At 32.6% G+C, this 16138-nt stretch overlaps 1 protein-coding gene and 1 long non-coding RNA gene across 2 annotated transcripts; one reads left to right on the top strand and one right to left on the bottom strand.

Annotated features, from left to right (window-relative positions):
- On the bottom strand, positions 1–1034 carry LOC128194678 (uncharacterized). Its single transcript, XM_052870241.1, has 3 exons — positions 747–1034; positions 517–651; positions 1–426 (listed from the first exon to the last, which is right to left on the bottom strand). The coding sequence occupies exons 1-3, from the start codon at positions 1032–1034 to the stop codon at positions 1–3; spliced, it is 849 nt and encodes a 282-aa protein (XP_052726201.1).
- An 11802-nt stretch (positions 1035–12836) lies between these two features.
- Positions 12837–14933, top strand: LOC108333230 (uncharacterized). The gene is made up of 2 exons (XR_001832541.2): positions 12837–13114; positions 14527–14933. It is a non-coding gene; the product is annotated as an uncharacterized LOC108333230 (long non-coding RNA).
- Positions 14934–16138: the final 1205 nt, after the last annotated feature.

Here is a 16138-nt window from a genome sequence, read left to right on the forward strand (position 1 = left end):
TCATTGTTTTCTTCTACCACCTGCAGTATAAGGAGTTCTTTTTACGACACTCTTAAGCCGTATTCGGGGTTGCGCTTTCATACGATCATACATTGTGCTTTGTTGCATTTCAAAACCACCTTCAAACACCGGGGTTTGCTGCTCATGTTGAACCGATGTACTTTGACAACAATCTTCACTTCCCCACAACGGTTCTTCCACAAAATCTTCATTCTTATCTTCATTTTTTGCTTCAACCAACTTTCTTAAATCGTTAATACTACTTTGCATGTCTGCAATTACCCGTGTTTGTTCTTCTACAACAGAAATTAATTTTTCCTTATCTCCTCTATTTTGCTTCTTAAATGGAATACCAAATTTCTCACAAGCGTCTTTCACCATACCATAACAAAGCTCCTCTTTGGACACACCAACATCAATAACAACCTGCAATGTCATTAACAATTTTTATTTCATAATAACACAAATCATAAATTACTTTGCACTAACACATTCGTCTAATCAACAACTACTCACCGATCCCTTTGCCAAAGCAGTTTTGATAAACTTATCCCCAATATTCATATCAATCCAGTTCAACAACCTTGGGAATTTTGTTACCCGTGTACTATAAATGGACTTCGATGTCACAAAATGGTGACAAAACCATACCTGCAAATTTTTAATCCATCAACAATGACAATAAAAATGATGAAAACAATAACGAATCATTGTCTTTGATTAACAATTACATAACAAACATGTACCTGCAACAGGTAAGCACATCCTTGAACATGAATATGGCTTATGCTTGTTTCATTCTTCATTGTTGTTGAAGCACTACACACACTTTCAACAAAGTACTGAAAAACTAAACTGCCCCAATTGTACTTAGCCACACACCCCAACTCCCAAACAAGGTCAAAAATAATTGGAAATACTACTCCACTTCGATTGGGAAGCAAGAACTCTGATATCCCTACCAATATATACAAGCTGCAAAAATGTTCCATTGGAAAATTTTCATGTTCCTCTAACAAAAAGTCATATACCATGCTGACATCTACTTTCCCCTCAGGGAAGTACTACCTACAAACACTACGATGCCCAACTTTATTTAAATCTATCATTTCACCAACAATAGGCAACCCTAACGACAGACAGACATCAAATTCAGTAAACTTAATAACTTTGTCACCAAAATAAAACTCACTCATGTTATCTACCCATTGACCACATAACTTAGATAACAAATTCCTTCCTATCTTAATACAACTTGGCAAGTATAACAACCAACCAAAAACACTCTTCTCAATGTAACCCTTCTGCTCAAAAGTCAACCGTTTGTTCAAAAGACCTATCATCTTGGTTTTGCAGTAGTGTCTGAACACTAACTGCATACGAAGTCATGCTTACTAATTAAATACAGTCAAACAACAAATGTATGGAAATCAAATACAATCCTACGTACCTTCTTCCTTCTATCACGTCCTTTACTTTGTTCACCAAGTTCCTCCATCACACTACACCAACACAAAAAGTGAAATTACATTACACCAACACAATCAAGTAAAAGAACAAATTGGAAATGATAACAAACATTGTGAGCATTTGTTAAAAGACAAGCAAAAAGAGAACAAAAAACTAATATTAATTTATTAATTTATATCATTCGTGCCACATAAAAATACATTTTGTAAGACTCATGGTACAGGAACAGAACTGGAACCTAAGGCAAATTAAGTGGGTACCTGGGTTTAAGTTTTTGCACGGCGAGGACAACTACGTCCACCACACTAATTTTGGGGTGGCTTGTTTATTTTCCGTCATTTGATCTACTTCTAAGTAATCTGGGAACAATTTCTTAACATTTTATTAACAAATTCGTGCCACATAAAAATACATTTTGTAAGACTCATGGTACAGGAACAAAACTGGTACCTAAGGCAAATTAAGTGGGTACCTGGGTTCAAGTTTTTGCACAGCGAGGCCAACTACGTCCACCACACTAATTTTGGGGTGGCTTGTTTATTTTCCCTCGTTTGATCTACTTCTAAGTAATCTGGGAACAATTTCTTAACATTTTATTAACAAATTCGTTCCACATAAAAATACATTTTGTAAGACTCATGGTACAGGAACAGAACTGGAACCTAAGGCAATTTAAGTGGGTACCTGGGTTCAAGATTTTGCACAGCGAGGCCAACTACGTCCACCACACTAATTTTGGGGTAGCTTGTTTGTTTTCCCTCATTTGATCTACTTCTAAGTAATTTGGGAACAATTTCTTAACATTTTATTAACAAATTCGTGTCACATAAAAATACATTTTGTAAGACTCATGGTTCACCAACATAACTGGTACCAAAGCCGAATTAAGTGAGTAATTGGGTTGAAGTTTTTTCACAGCAAGGCCAAATTGGTCCACCACTCTCATTTTGGGGTGGCTTGTTTTTTTTCACAGCAAGGCCAACTAGGTCCATGACTACCAATCTAACAAAATTACAACAACAATGTAAGATGAACCAAACAACATCTATAAAAATCATGAACACAACAAAATGCAATACACTTCAATTATACGTCAAATTGTAAAGAATAAACATGAAATGGAAAACCACACACACAGTATCATTAATTATATCAAAGGACCTTCTAAAATCCCAAGTCATCCCACCACATTTATTTCATCTAATAACTTATCAAATATCTAGATTACGGGTATTGCACAAAAAGTGAAATTTATTCCATAAATTTTCCCACTTTTTTCGTAAACATTTTCAGTATCGTCAAAGGAATAATGTTTATGTTCTCATGTCCATAGTATCAATCACCACACATTTAATTTATCCAACAAGTCATATTATTACAGCTTACAGACAACGTATCATACATAACCAAAATCATCCACAAACAACATCATACATATATTAAAGCTTCATTCCACTCAAATACAAAAAACGAACCTTGAGTGAACACAACGTGTGCCGGTTGGAACACACACGAAGAACAATGTGTGGGTGGGACTAACAACCCGGAAAACCCCTCTTTTTCGTCCACCGTATAGTCGCCACTCCGGCGATGCTCCGGCGGCACTCCGACGGTGAATGCAAAGGTCCGGCACAGGGACGAAAGCAGGTGGGACGAAGCCAGACTCAGAACGCGCCCCTAGTTCGCTGGGCCGGAGGGAAGACGACGCCGTCTTCGGTTCGTTCGCCAACGTCGGAGCTGCGGCGGCCGTGAATCGGAACCGGCTGGAGGGGTTGAATAGCTTCGAGACGTCCTTCAACGTTGTCCGACGACACTCCGGCAAGCAATCCGTCGGTCGGACCTCTCTCTCACTCGAACTCCCTTTCTCCAACTCTCTCGGGCTCTCTCTAGGTTAGATTCTCTCTCTCAACCTTCGCTTGCTTCTCTCTCTACAATTGTGCAAAATTGAAATTCAAATTTCAAACGCCAAACAAAAACCCCTGACCACTCCCTTTCCACGTCATATTTCATTTTCATTTTATTTTTCCACGTGGACCAGTACCATTTGGACACCTGTCCCGTGTCCAAATGTTGTCAAAATTGGTTGTTCAAGTATCATTTTCCTTGTTTATATCACTATATAAATCAAAACAATATAGTTATCTAAGTATGTAAGAACAATCTAGAAGTTGACCCCAAAAGGTTGTCACAAAACCCTTCTAAACTATTATTTTTAAATAAAGAGAGTGAAATTTGTAAATTTTTAAAAAAATACTTAAAAACATTTTAAAAGGAAACTTTTAGAAAATTAATTATTTTTTAGAAGTAATTCATTGTTTTAAAAACTAATCATTCAGAAAACTAATTATTTTAAGAAATAATTAACCCTTTAAAAAATATATTATTTTAGAAAAATAAAGGTTTGAAAACGTAATATATATGTTTTTTAAAATTGTTGGAGAAAAAAAATATGTTTTTAAAATAAATTTAAGAGAAAAATGTATTTTGATGGATATTTTGTTAAAAAAATAATATTTAGACAACTGATTATTTGGTTTTGTGTTCTTAAAATTAATTTATTTGTTTTATAAATAATTAAATAAATTCGGTAGCTCCCAAACTGTAATTAACGTATAAAATATGTAATATTAATGTTGATTTTTTCTAGTTAAAAAACAGAAAATTTTGAAATAAATAAAGTAAGTAATTAAAATGAAAATAAATAAATAATAGTTAAAAGATTTTTTAAATGATTCCTACAAATTTATACTTCACAAGAAGTAATACTAAAATTAATTTTTTATCTTAGGTAATACCCGAATTTCTCTACATAGCGTATGGCCAACTCTATTCCACGTAAATAAACTATACTACTAAATCGTAAAAACAATAAAAATCCTCGTATATTTAAACATCAATTTGTTAAAAATTACGTAAAAACTGAAACAACATTGTTTACATCAAAAACTCTCTTTTACTACGACTAAAGCTAATACACTCAAAAGAAATCTCTCATATACTCGAACCACTGTTCACTGTAATGCATTTTGATTATGATTTCTTTTGTTGCTTTCATTTCTCAAAGTGCTCTGATACAAGTTGATTTTGTATGAGAAATAGTTTATAAAAAAATTTGCATTATTATCCATTTTAATTCATATTTTCTACTATATAAGTTGATTTTGTATAGAAAATAGTTTATAAAAAATCGTTATTATTCATTTTAATTGATATTTCTTTAATGATGCAATTTCAAATAGAATTGATACAATAAATTAGGAATTGAAATCAATTAAAATAGGAAAATATGAATAAAGGAAGGTATCATAAACCAAAATAAGTTTAAGGATGATGGTCAAAAAAAATTAGAAAATTCTTAAAAAGATCACGAAATGCAAGAAGAAATCTTAGTAAAAATAACCTCATTTTATTTTGGAAAATATTCTCATCTTATTCTAAATTCTAAAATACAAATTAAGTTGTAGGTCTTGTCATATTTATATATAATGGCTAAGTTGACACATTTTGGAACACATATAAGACAATATTACATCATCCTAGTCATCACAGTATTGGTGCACGAACAATTGCATTGTCTATTGAGCTCATATCTTATCGAACGAGTCTAATGAGGTCCAACGAAGTGTATTGTAAATAAGTTATAAGCATAACGATGCATGAATAATTGCATTATTTATTAAGCTCATATCCCACCGAACAAGTCTAATGAAATCCAACTTAGTGAATTATAAATCAATTATAAGTCATGAAAAATGTAGGAAATTAAGTATACATTTAAAAATAGTTATTCTTCATTCATTAAACTTCCAAAGATAACATATCAATTTGTTCAAATTACATTAAAAGGAGTTTGAGGAATGAACATGTATACACAATTTGCCTATACTATTGGAGTACCTGTCACCAAGATTTACTGGGAAGCATCCATTGCACCTATTGAACCATATGCTTGCATGCATATAGACATGGTCATGGCAGGTGGAAAACCACACATCCACAAAGTGAAAGGGTATGCTAACTATGGATAAAACATATACATACATTATCATGTTAATACACAAAAGTTATTCAATTAATAATTTCCACATGCTCATCCATATCAATTTAATCATTTTATCACACAATACATCGTTCTCATGTAGTGGGTCTACTAATCTCATGTGTACTCTGTATGTATAAATAGACTCGTCTTCCAAAAGACTAGGGGTAAGTGAATTCACTAGGAACCTTGCACTTGTCATAAGCACATCAGATTGACCAACAAATTTCTCGAATTCCAGTGACTCTGTTAAGATAAAATCGTTCTATAAGATTTATATGTATGGACACTCTTGTTAGAATTACCTAACAATTAAGTGACTCATGTGAAAATAAATAAGGGTTAAAATGTGATTTAATATATTTGAGGGACTTAATGGCAATTACAACTTGATGGAAGTTGTATAAGAATGGTTGAAGGGTTCTGTCCCTGATGCACACAATTTCATGAAAGCAAGAAACTCTCTCTTCCATTAGAAAACCATCAAGAAAGTCTTGAGAGAATTAAGGTTGCATCAAGGGATAAATTGGGTAAGGAGTTGAAGATCTAGAGCAAGGAAATCAAGAACCAATTAGCATGGATCAAGGTTAGTAAAATTTCTTATCCTAATTATGAAATTATGTTGATGTTGTGAGAATCATAAATTCTTAAGATCCTAGAACTAATGATAGTAGAGAAACTAATGAAACTTACATGTGGTATCAGAGCACTAGGTTACTAGATTTATGATTCTCCTGGAATGAAGAAATTTGATTCATGGGTTTTTCCTAAGAAATGATGAACTATAGGAATTTTACATCTTAAACTAATTGAAATAAACAAACCTGATTGAAATTAAGAAGTCTTCCGCCGCTGTCTTCCAAATGCCATGAAACTTGGTTTAGATGAATAGTGTTTTTGGGAAGAGGATGATGAATAGTGTTTTGGGGGTAAAAGATGATGAATAGTTGTTGGATGATAAAGCTTACGGGAATGGGAATGCAAATGGTAGAAGTGATGCCCAAATGTTAATTATTAAAGTTTAACAATTGTAAGAAAGAGACAAACTTTGTCTGCATGTGAATAAAGAAAAGCAACCTTCCTTGCTTATTTTATATGAATGATAATGGTCCAAGCATCACATAAATGAAAACCAACGTGTGCCACATTCTATGATTATGTGCATTATAATAAAATATTAGAATGGAATATGTATTGTCTACCAAACATGGTCTGCCACATGAAAGGCTACTTTCCTTGTTTTATATGGAAAATAATGCAAACTTTGCAAGATGAAAGTTTCCAACGTGTAGCATACTGGAGAATTAAAGTTTATGTATGTTCTCCATTACGAAAAATTTTACCCACTTAAATTGAAATTAGGTTTTTTCAATTTTAATTATGACACATAATAAATTTTATGTGAATAAATGTATATTGTTAAATTAAATTTAACAAGGATGTTATGTATGGTGAATAACAAATTAAGGTTATTATTATCATTATTATTTGAAATTAATTATGGTAAATTTTGTTAGTCACCAAAGTAACCAAAATTTTAAAGTTATTTTAATTTCAAATTATTAATGATTTTATTTCAATTACCCATTATATGAATGCTAAATTATGAATAATTAATTTATGGGTTAATTGAAAATTCATTATTATAAGATATTTTGTATCATCCAAAGATGATTATTTGCTCTTATAATTAATGAGTACAATTGTAGATAATTTTGTATGCTCGCTAGATTTATTTATATACCCAAAGGTAGTAGATGATTCTAGTTGATGCGTATTTTAATCATCAATAAAGATTTAAAATTATTAGCATCATTATGCTTATATTTGTGTATTAATGGATCTCCCAAAGGAGAACACTAATATACATAGAATGATGATTAAAGTCTGAATCTGTATTTATGACTCAAAGCACTAATGATTAGCATGTATTAATTACAGTCCCCGTTCCGGTATCTTTACACTCGCTCGCTACGTCTGTTCTGGTCTTTAATGGATTGAATTTCCCTGATTGGAGTGAACAAGTCCAATTTCACTTAGGTGTATTGGATCTTGACTTGGCTCTTCAAGTCGAGAAACCGACTGCTACCACTGATATTAGTAGCACTGAAGAGAAAGCTCATTACAAAGCTTGGGAAAGATCAAACAGACTTAGTCTAATGTTTATGAGAATGAGCATTGCAAGTAACATCAAATCTGCTATTCCGAAAACTGAAAATGCAAAAGAATTTATGAAATTTGTGGAAGAGCGCTCCCAAACTGCTGACAAGTCCCTCGCTGGGACATTGATGAATACGTTGACCACCATGAAGTTTGACGGTTCACGTATTATGCATGAACACGTGATCGAGATGACAAATATTGCAGCAAGGCTTAAGTCTCTAGGAATGAAAGTGGATGAAACTTTTCTCGTGCAGTTCATTTTGAACTCGCTACCGTCTGAGTATGGTCCATTTCAGATGAACTATAACACCTTAAAAGACAAATGGAATGTGCATGAATTGCACAGTATGTTAGTTCAAGAAGAGACCAGACTTAAGAACTTAAGAAGCCACTCTGTTCATTATCTAAAGAATCAAGGAGCTGGAAAGAAATTTAAGAAACATGTAAAGGGTAAAGGACCATTAAAGATTGACGAGTCCTCAACCAAAATCCATAAGAAAAATGATAATGTCATTTCTGCAAGAAGTCTGGACATTTTCAGAAAGACTGTTTAAAGCGTAAAGCTTGGTTCGAAAAGAAAGGTAAGCATAATGCTTACGTATGTTTTGAATCAAACTTAACTGAAGTTCCCCATAATACTTGGTGGATTGATTCTGGATGTACGACTCATGTTTCTAATGTGATGCAGGGATTCCTTACAATCCGAACCATAAACCCAACTGAGAAGTTTGTCTTCATGGGAAATAGAGTGAAAGTTCCAGTGGAAGCTGTTGGGACTTATCGATTAATTCTTGACACTGGATATCACTTAGACCTGATGGATACTTTTTATGTACCTATTATCACTAGAAATTTGATTTCTTTGTCTAAGCTTGATGTTGCTGGATACTCTTTTAAATTTTGGAATGGTTGTTTCAGTTTGTTTAAGCGTGCCTGTATGATTGGATCTGGTACACTTTATGATGGTTTATATAAATTGAATTTGGATAATTTATATGTTGAAACTCTTATGACCTTGCATCACAATGTTAGCACTAAACGCAGTTTAGTGGATGAACGATCTGCTTATTTGTGGCATAAACGTTTGGGACATATTTCCAAAGAAAGGATGCAAAGATTAGTAAAGAATGAAATCCTTCCGGATTTAGATTTTACTGATCTAAATGTATGTGTGGATTGTATTAAAGGCAAACAAACAAAACACACAAAGAAAGGAGCCACAAGAAGTACACATCTTCTTGAAATTATACACACTGATATATGTGGTCCATTTGATGTGAATACCTTCAATAAAGAGAAATACTTCATCACCTTCATTGATGATTTTTCGCGTTATGGATATGTCTACCTACTGCATGAGAAATCTCAAGCAGTAAATGTCTTGGAAGTTTACGTAAATGAAGTAGAAAGACAATTAGACAGAAAGGTGAAAATTGTCAGGTCTGATAGAGGTGGTGAGTATTATGGAAGATATGATGAAAGTGGGCAACATCCTGGTCCATTTGCTAAATTTCTTGAGAAACATGGTATTTGTGCTCAATACACAATGCCAGGCACACCACAACAAAATGGTGTATCAGAAAGGCGTAATCGAACCTTAATGGATATGGTTAGGAGTATGTTAAGTAATTCATGTTTACCTGTATCATTGTGGATGTATTCCTTAAAAACTGCCATGTATTTGTTAAACAGGGTTCCCAGTAAAGCTGTTCAAAAGACTCCTTTTGAGTTATGGACAAATAGGAAACCCAGTTTGAGACACCTGCATGTTTGGGGTTGTCAGGCAGAAATAAGAATTTATAATCCGCAAGAAAAGAAACTGGATGCAAGAACAATCAGTGGATATTTCATTGGTTATCCAGAAAAATCAAAAGGGTATATATTTTACTGTCCTAACCATAGTACAAGAATTGTTGAAACTGGAAATGCTCGGTTCATTGAAAATGGTGAAACTAGTGGGAGTGTAGATTCACGAAAGGTTGAAATTACAGAAATTAAAGTACAAGTTCCTGTAATTGGCACCTCTTCTTCAAGAGTTGTTGTTCCTCATGTTGTAGAAACACACAACAATCAAGAAGAACAACACATCAATACTCCCATGATTAACAATGAACCAATTGTAGAACAATCACAAGAAATAGTATTAAGAAGATCTCAAAGAGAAAGAAAGTCTGCTATTTCGAATGATTATGTGGTTTATCTACAAGAGTCAGAAAATGACTTAAGTATTGATAATGATCCAGTTTCATTTTCAGAAGCCATTAATGGTGATAATTCTGATAAGTGGTTAAATGCTATGAAAGATGAGCTTAAATCGATGGTACAAAATGATGTATGGGATCTTGTGGAATTACCAGAAGGATGCAAGAGAGTTGGGTGTAAATGGGTATTTAAGACTAAACGTGACTCTCATGGTAATATCGAACGGTACAAGGCCCGACTTGTTGCCAAAGGTTTTACTCAGAAAGATGGCATTGACTATAAAGAAACATTTTCACCTGTTTCTAAGAAAGATTCTTTCCGAATTATCATGGCATTAGTAGCTCATTATGATCTTGAGTTGCATCAAATGGATGTTAAAACTGCTTTTCTGAATGGAGATTTAGAAGAGGATGTCTATATGGATCAACCGATGGGGTTCACTGAAAAAGGAAAGGAACACATGGTGTATAAATTAAAGAAATCAATATATGGACTTAAACAAGCTTCCCGACAATGGTATCTCAAGTTCAATGATACTATTATATCCTTTGGATTTAAGGAAAACACTGTTGATCGGTGTATATATCTAAAGGTTAGTGGGAGCAAGTTTATATTTTTGATTCTATATGTTGATGATATCTTGCTTGCAACTAATGACCTTGGTCTGTTAAGTGAGACTAAGAAATTTCTCTCTAACAACTTTGAAATGAAAGATATGAGAGAGGCATATTATGTGATAGGAATAGAAATATTCTGTGATAGATCACAAGGATTGTTAGGTTTGTCTCAGAAAGCATATATTAATAAAGTTTTAGAGAGATTTAAGATGGATAAATGTTCAGCATCTCCTGTTCCAATACATAAAGGAGACAAGTTTAGTCTCATGCAATGTCCAAAGAATGATTTGGAACAGAAACAGATGGAAAATATCCCTTATGCATCTGTTGTTGGGAGTTTGATGTATGCTCAAACATGTACAAGACCAGATATTAGTTTTGCAGTTGGTATGCTTGGTAGATATCAGAGTAATCCAGGAATGGATCATTGGAAAGCTGCAAAGAAAGTTTTAAGATACCTACAAGGAACAAAGAATCACATGCTTACTTATAGAAGATCTAATCATCTTGAAGTGATTGGATATACAGATTCAGACTTTGCTGGCTGTATAGATACAAGAACATCTACATATGGTTATCTGTATCTTTTAGCCGGAGGAGCAATCTCATGGAAAAGTGCGAAGCAGTCCGTCATTGCTACATCCACTATGGAAGCTGAATTTGTGGCATGCTTTGAGGCCACTATTCAGGCTAATTGGTTGCGGAACTTTATTTCAGGACTTGGAATAGTTGACAGTATTGCCAAGCCGCTGAAAATTTATTGTGACAATTCCACAGCAGTCTTCTTTTCTAAGAACGATAAGTATTCCAAAGGTGCTAAACATATGGAATTGAAATACTTTGTCGTTAAAGAAGAAATTCAGAAACATAAAGTGTCAATTGAACATATTAGCACTAATTTTATGATTTCTGACCCTTTAACAAAAGGGTTACCGCCCAAATTATTTGTTGATCATGTAAAGAATATGGGCATTATGTCTACCATTGAAAGTTGAATGTTAATGTTATTAATGCTTATGTGACACTTGAATTCTTTAATGTATAAGTTTCTGAAATTTGTATTTGTATTTTCTTCTGTATGGTTATGTATACAAATTATGATGAAGAAAAGGAAACAAATTATATTATTGTTATTAAAATGACATTATGTTTGAACCCATTATGTATTTAAGTTTTCTAACGTCATATTAAAGAGAAGGAGATGATACAGTAGTACATGGAAGGAGACATATCGATTGAATGATGTGCAACCGCCATGACTCTTATTATTTCTATATCTTTAATTATGAATAATGATGAAGCCAATTATGTAAAGTCCTCAAATGCGCATTATGATTATTTATTAAATCACAAAATGTTATAATATCACAAGAGTCAAGTGGGAGAATGTTAGAATTACCTAACAATTAAGTGACTCATGTGAAAATAAATAAGGGTTAAAATGTGATTTAATATATTTGAGGGACTTAATGGCAATTACAACTTGATGGAAGTTGTATAAGAATGGTTGAAGGGTTCTGTCCCTGATGCACACAATTTTCATGAAAGCAAGAAACTCTCTCTTCCATTAGAAAACCATCAAGAAAGTCTTGAGAGAATTAAGGTTGCATCAAGGGATAGATTGGGTAAGGAGTTGAAGATCTAGAGCAAGCAAATCAAGAACCAATTAGCATGGATCAAGGTTAGTAAAATTTCTTATCCTAATTATGAAATTATGTTGATGTTGTGAGAATCATAAATTCTTAAGATCCTAGAACTAATGATAGTAGAGAAACTAATGAAACTTACAACTCTCATATGTCATTTATATTATTATTAATGGATCTTTATTTAAATGGGTTTGGAAATGGAATCATGTCATTCTTAATCTTAATCTAGTAGTTGTTTAGTAATGATTATTTGTTTTATATCGTTTGAATGGTTATGTAAGCATTGAATGATTATATTGAGGTGTTTTTATCCTTACCTAGAACTTTTGGTCCTTGTTTTTTTACTTTTAAATATTCTTGATCTTGCATGATACTTTTTGGCAAGATTGATATTTTTGATCTTGCCTACATTTCTCTACATTGATACTTTTGAGTCTTCTCTAATACTTTTCGATAATACTGATACTTATTGACTTTGTCCGTACTTCTTGACATTCTTTTATATTTCTTATTTTATTTGACCTAAGAATGATTTATTCTTAATTTATTATTTGTTTAACATTTAATGTAATCCTTTTCTGTTTATGAATTGTGTAATACAATAATAGTAAAAACGAGTTACAATTATTTACTTTTTGTTATTCGTGAAAGGATTTTCTATTTTAACTTCCGTAGGTTTCACCAAACGTTATTTTTATCATAAGAAAAAAGTGAGAGAGGAAATTCTCAACTCATCTCATCCAATATCTTTTTCTTTTCTTCACTTTGTAGAATATATTTTTATTATTACAATTATGCCCTCACATAACCCGACCTTAGCCTAAAGAGAGTTAGGGTTTCGCGCTTTTCGCTATAAATACCAAAACAGGGGTTTTTATCGCCACAGGTTTACATTCAGGGATCATCTTCTGGAAAAAATCGACATTGTTGATAGAAAAGCGTGAGAGTTTCTGTTGTTCAGGATGAGAGCTAAGGTTAAATGCATTTCCTTTCCTTATTCATGTCTATGTAATGGTTATTTTATTTATAATTTACGTGCACTGAGCGTTTTAGGATCCGAGTATAATCATGAATTTGTCTTTGTTAACAGGAATTAGGATGTTTCAATCGATTATCTGATGTTTGATGTGTTTTTTTGTTCGATATTGATTTTGCATGGACTTTCTTTTTTTCTTTTCTGAATTGCTGATGTATTCCTTGTAAATGGACTAATATGATATTTGCAGTTTGTTGTTGTTGTATTCGATTTGAAGGAATTCGATGCACTGTTTGATTTTCGAAATTGAAAACAGGATGTTGTTTGTTGGTTTTGGTTTTCGCAAGTGCCATGTTGGATATAAAGTGAATTGCTTCAAGTATCTCATTTGAAATTGATTAGATTAGTTTTGACTTTTTATTCGATTGGACTTGGTGTTTTTCGATACATGGGTATTGTTTCCTGTGTTCCCTTGTGTTACAACCTCTGAATGCTTGTCTAATTGCTCAAATAACAGGAATTTTGTGTAGTGAGTCATTAAGAGGCCGATGAAGTTGTGTTAATTTCATGAGGAACACATTTAGGTTAAGCAATGGTTCTTGAATCCCATTCTCTGAATTAACTAGTGAGTTTTGTTTTATGCATTTGCTGTCAAAAGCACCCGATTGTTTTACATGTTTGCTTCAAATTTCAAAGCAGGGTAAGGGAGGGTTAGAGAAGGTATCATTTTAGTTAGCAAAGGGGAGGGGAAAGAAAATAATAGTATATACTGTAATACAGTAATTCCTGTTAACAAAGGGGAGACTGATAGTTTTGTCAACAAATTTTGTGAACACAGTCATGTAATGTGTAGATCTTTCTTTTTTTCCCCATAAATACAGATGTGGAGTTATTCTAGCTAGGATGTCAAAAAAATATGATAAAAAGAATTTTTATGGTTAAAATATCTTGTTAAATATTTTTTTGTAAATATCTGCGGATGCATGCACGGATTTGGAGACATGTATGGAGCTGGATATTTATCCAGCCGGAGGTAGCGGGGAGTATCCGCCAATTTATAGCCCTTTTTTTTTCTTCCATCTACAACATTTTAAGCCAAACCATGTAAAACTAATAGTTCTCCTACTCTCCATTTTCACTTCACGGAAAAGTGATTTGTCATTTTTGTGAGTGATAAAGGAAGGAATTTAGCTCTTCTAAATTGTGTGAAATCATCACCTATTTTAAGTTGATTCTGTGACTGCGTTTATGTTGGGTAAAGGCCTATAGACATTGCTTCATATGTACTGTAAAAAATTGTTCCCTATCATTCTGCACGTGAGATATATGTACGTCACCTACTATGGCTATTGCAACAAATTTCTGTTTTGCCCATTTGTATCAGACTAACATAATGTTGCTATGTATCAGTGGAAGAAGAAGCGCATGAGGAGGTTGAAGAGGAAGCGCCGAAAGATGAGACAGAGATCTAAGTAGGTGCTTGAGCAGGAGTCAGATGAGCTTTCCTTCCTATACCCCTAGTTCATGGCATTTTGGGTTTTTATGGCTCGAATGATCTTGAGGTCTAGTTGGGAGGGGAGGCATATCTCACGACTCAGTTAGCATTACTGCATTAAGACTATTGAGTGGGTTAAGTTGTTATGATGAGTGTTTTATCGTATCTAATTATGTACTGATTTTGTATACTTCTTGGTTTATCCGAATAGCTTATATACATCGCAAGAGTTTCCTGAAATTTGATCATTTAATAGCGATGTTAAAATAGAGTTGGCTGTCCAGGCAACATAATTTACCTATAATTTTTAGCTTTTATTTTATTACCAGGTTTATTTTTTTTTCTGGTTTATATTTTTAAAAGTAAGAAGTAGCTCTTTTTACATGTATTGATGTATTGCTATTTTATATTTATTTATATATCGAATTATCGTATTTAAAGTTAAAATTAATTTTAATAATATGATTTAATTTTGGACTAAAATGCCAAAATTTTGCAGCTGGTTCCAACACTATATGCTTTACACCTGCTAATTTTTCACACGTGTCTCGTGTTTATAGGTTACTTAAAAGGTGGTCGTTTTTTAGTTTTAATTTATTTATTATTTTTAAATTTCTTAAACTTTTATTTTAATAGAAGAGTATACATGGTCAGGGTTGCTTTGACTACTTTTAGGGCCGGACATAATTCAGTAAAACTGTACTAAAATTACAAAATTACAGTTAATCATATTATATTATACTTAAAAAAAATTAAACTGGATTTTGACTAAAAATTAATTAAATTATTTTATAGTTCAGTTAAAAAAAGTTGAACTTTACACCTTTTGAGTGCAGTTAACGGTGTGAACCATAGATTTATTTTTCACATATTTTTTTCTCTTCTTTTTTTTGTTCATGACATTTTCCGTTGTCTATGTAATACTTTTATTTGATTATCTTACTAACTTGTCAACTATGGTTACATCATTATATTAGAGTGAAAGCAAACGTGTGTATTCCATCTTCTTGTTCGTGTTAGCACCCTTTTATTTGTTTCTTGAATATTGGTATGTTGAAAGGTAATTTGAATTCTAATATTTAGTTTCTTTTGAATCTTGAAATGATTTTGTCTTCTAAAATACTGTACTTAAGCTTGTTCGTTTAGGCAATGCGCTATATGATCTACACGCACCTCTTCACTTGTTTGTATGACTTACGTGTAACGTACATAAAAGGAAGACTTTAAAAGGATTGAGTTGAACCACTAGCAGATGATGAATTTCTTGATTAGGGCAGTTAATTTTTTTTTTTACGTTATCTGTCCTGTTTTGATTTGTAATGGAAAACTTAAACTTTATGAGTAAAAATTAGTACAAGTAATTCAGTTTATATTATAGTTCAATTCAGTGCAGTTTGATAGGATAAAAAATAGTCTAGTTAAATTTGTTTGAACTACTTTTTAGTTCAGTTTGATAGGATAAAAAATAGTCTAGTTAAGTTTGTTTGAACTACATTTTAGTTTGGTTAAGACGACTTATGTTTTGGT

Source organism: Vigna angularis, chromosome 11 (assembly GCF_016808095.1).
Source record: "Vigna angularis cultivar LongXiaoDou No.4 chromosome 11, ASM1680809v1, whole genome shotgun sequence".
NCBI classification, from domain to species: domain Eukaryota; kingdom Viridiplantae; phylum Streptophyta; class Magnoliopsida; order Fabales; family Fabaceae; genus Vigna; species Vigna angularis.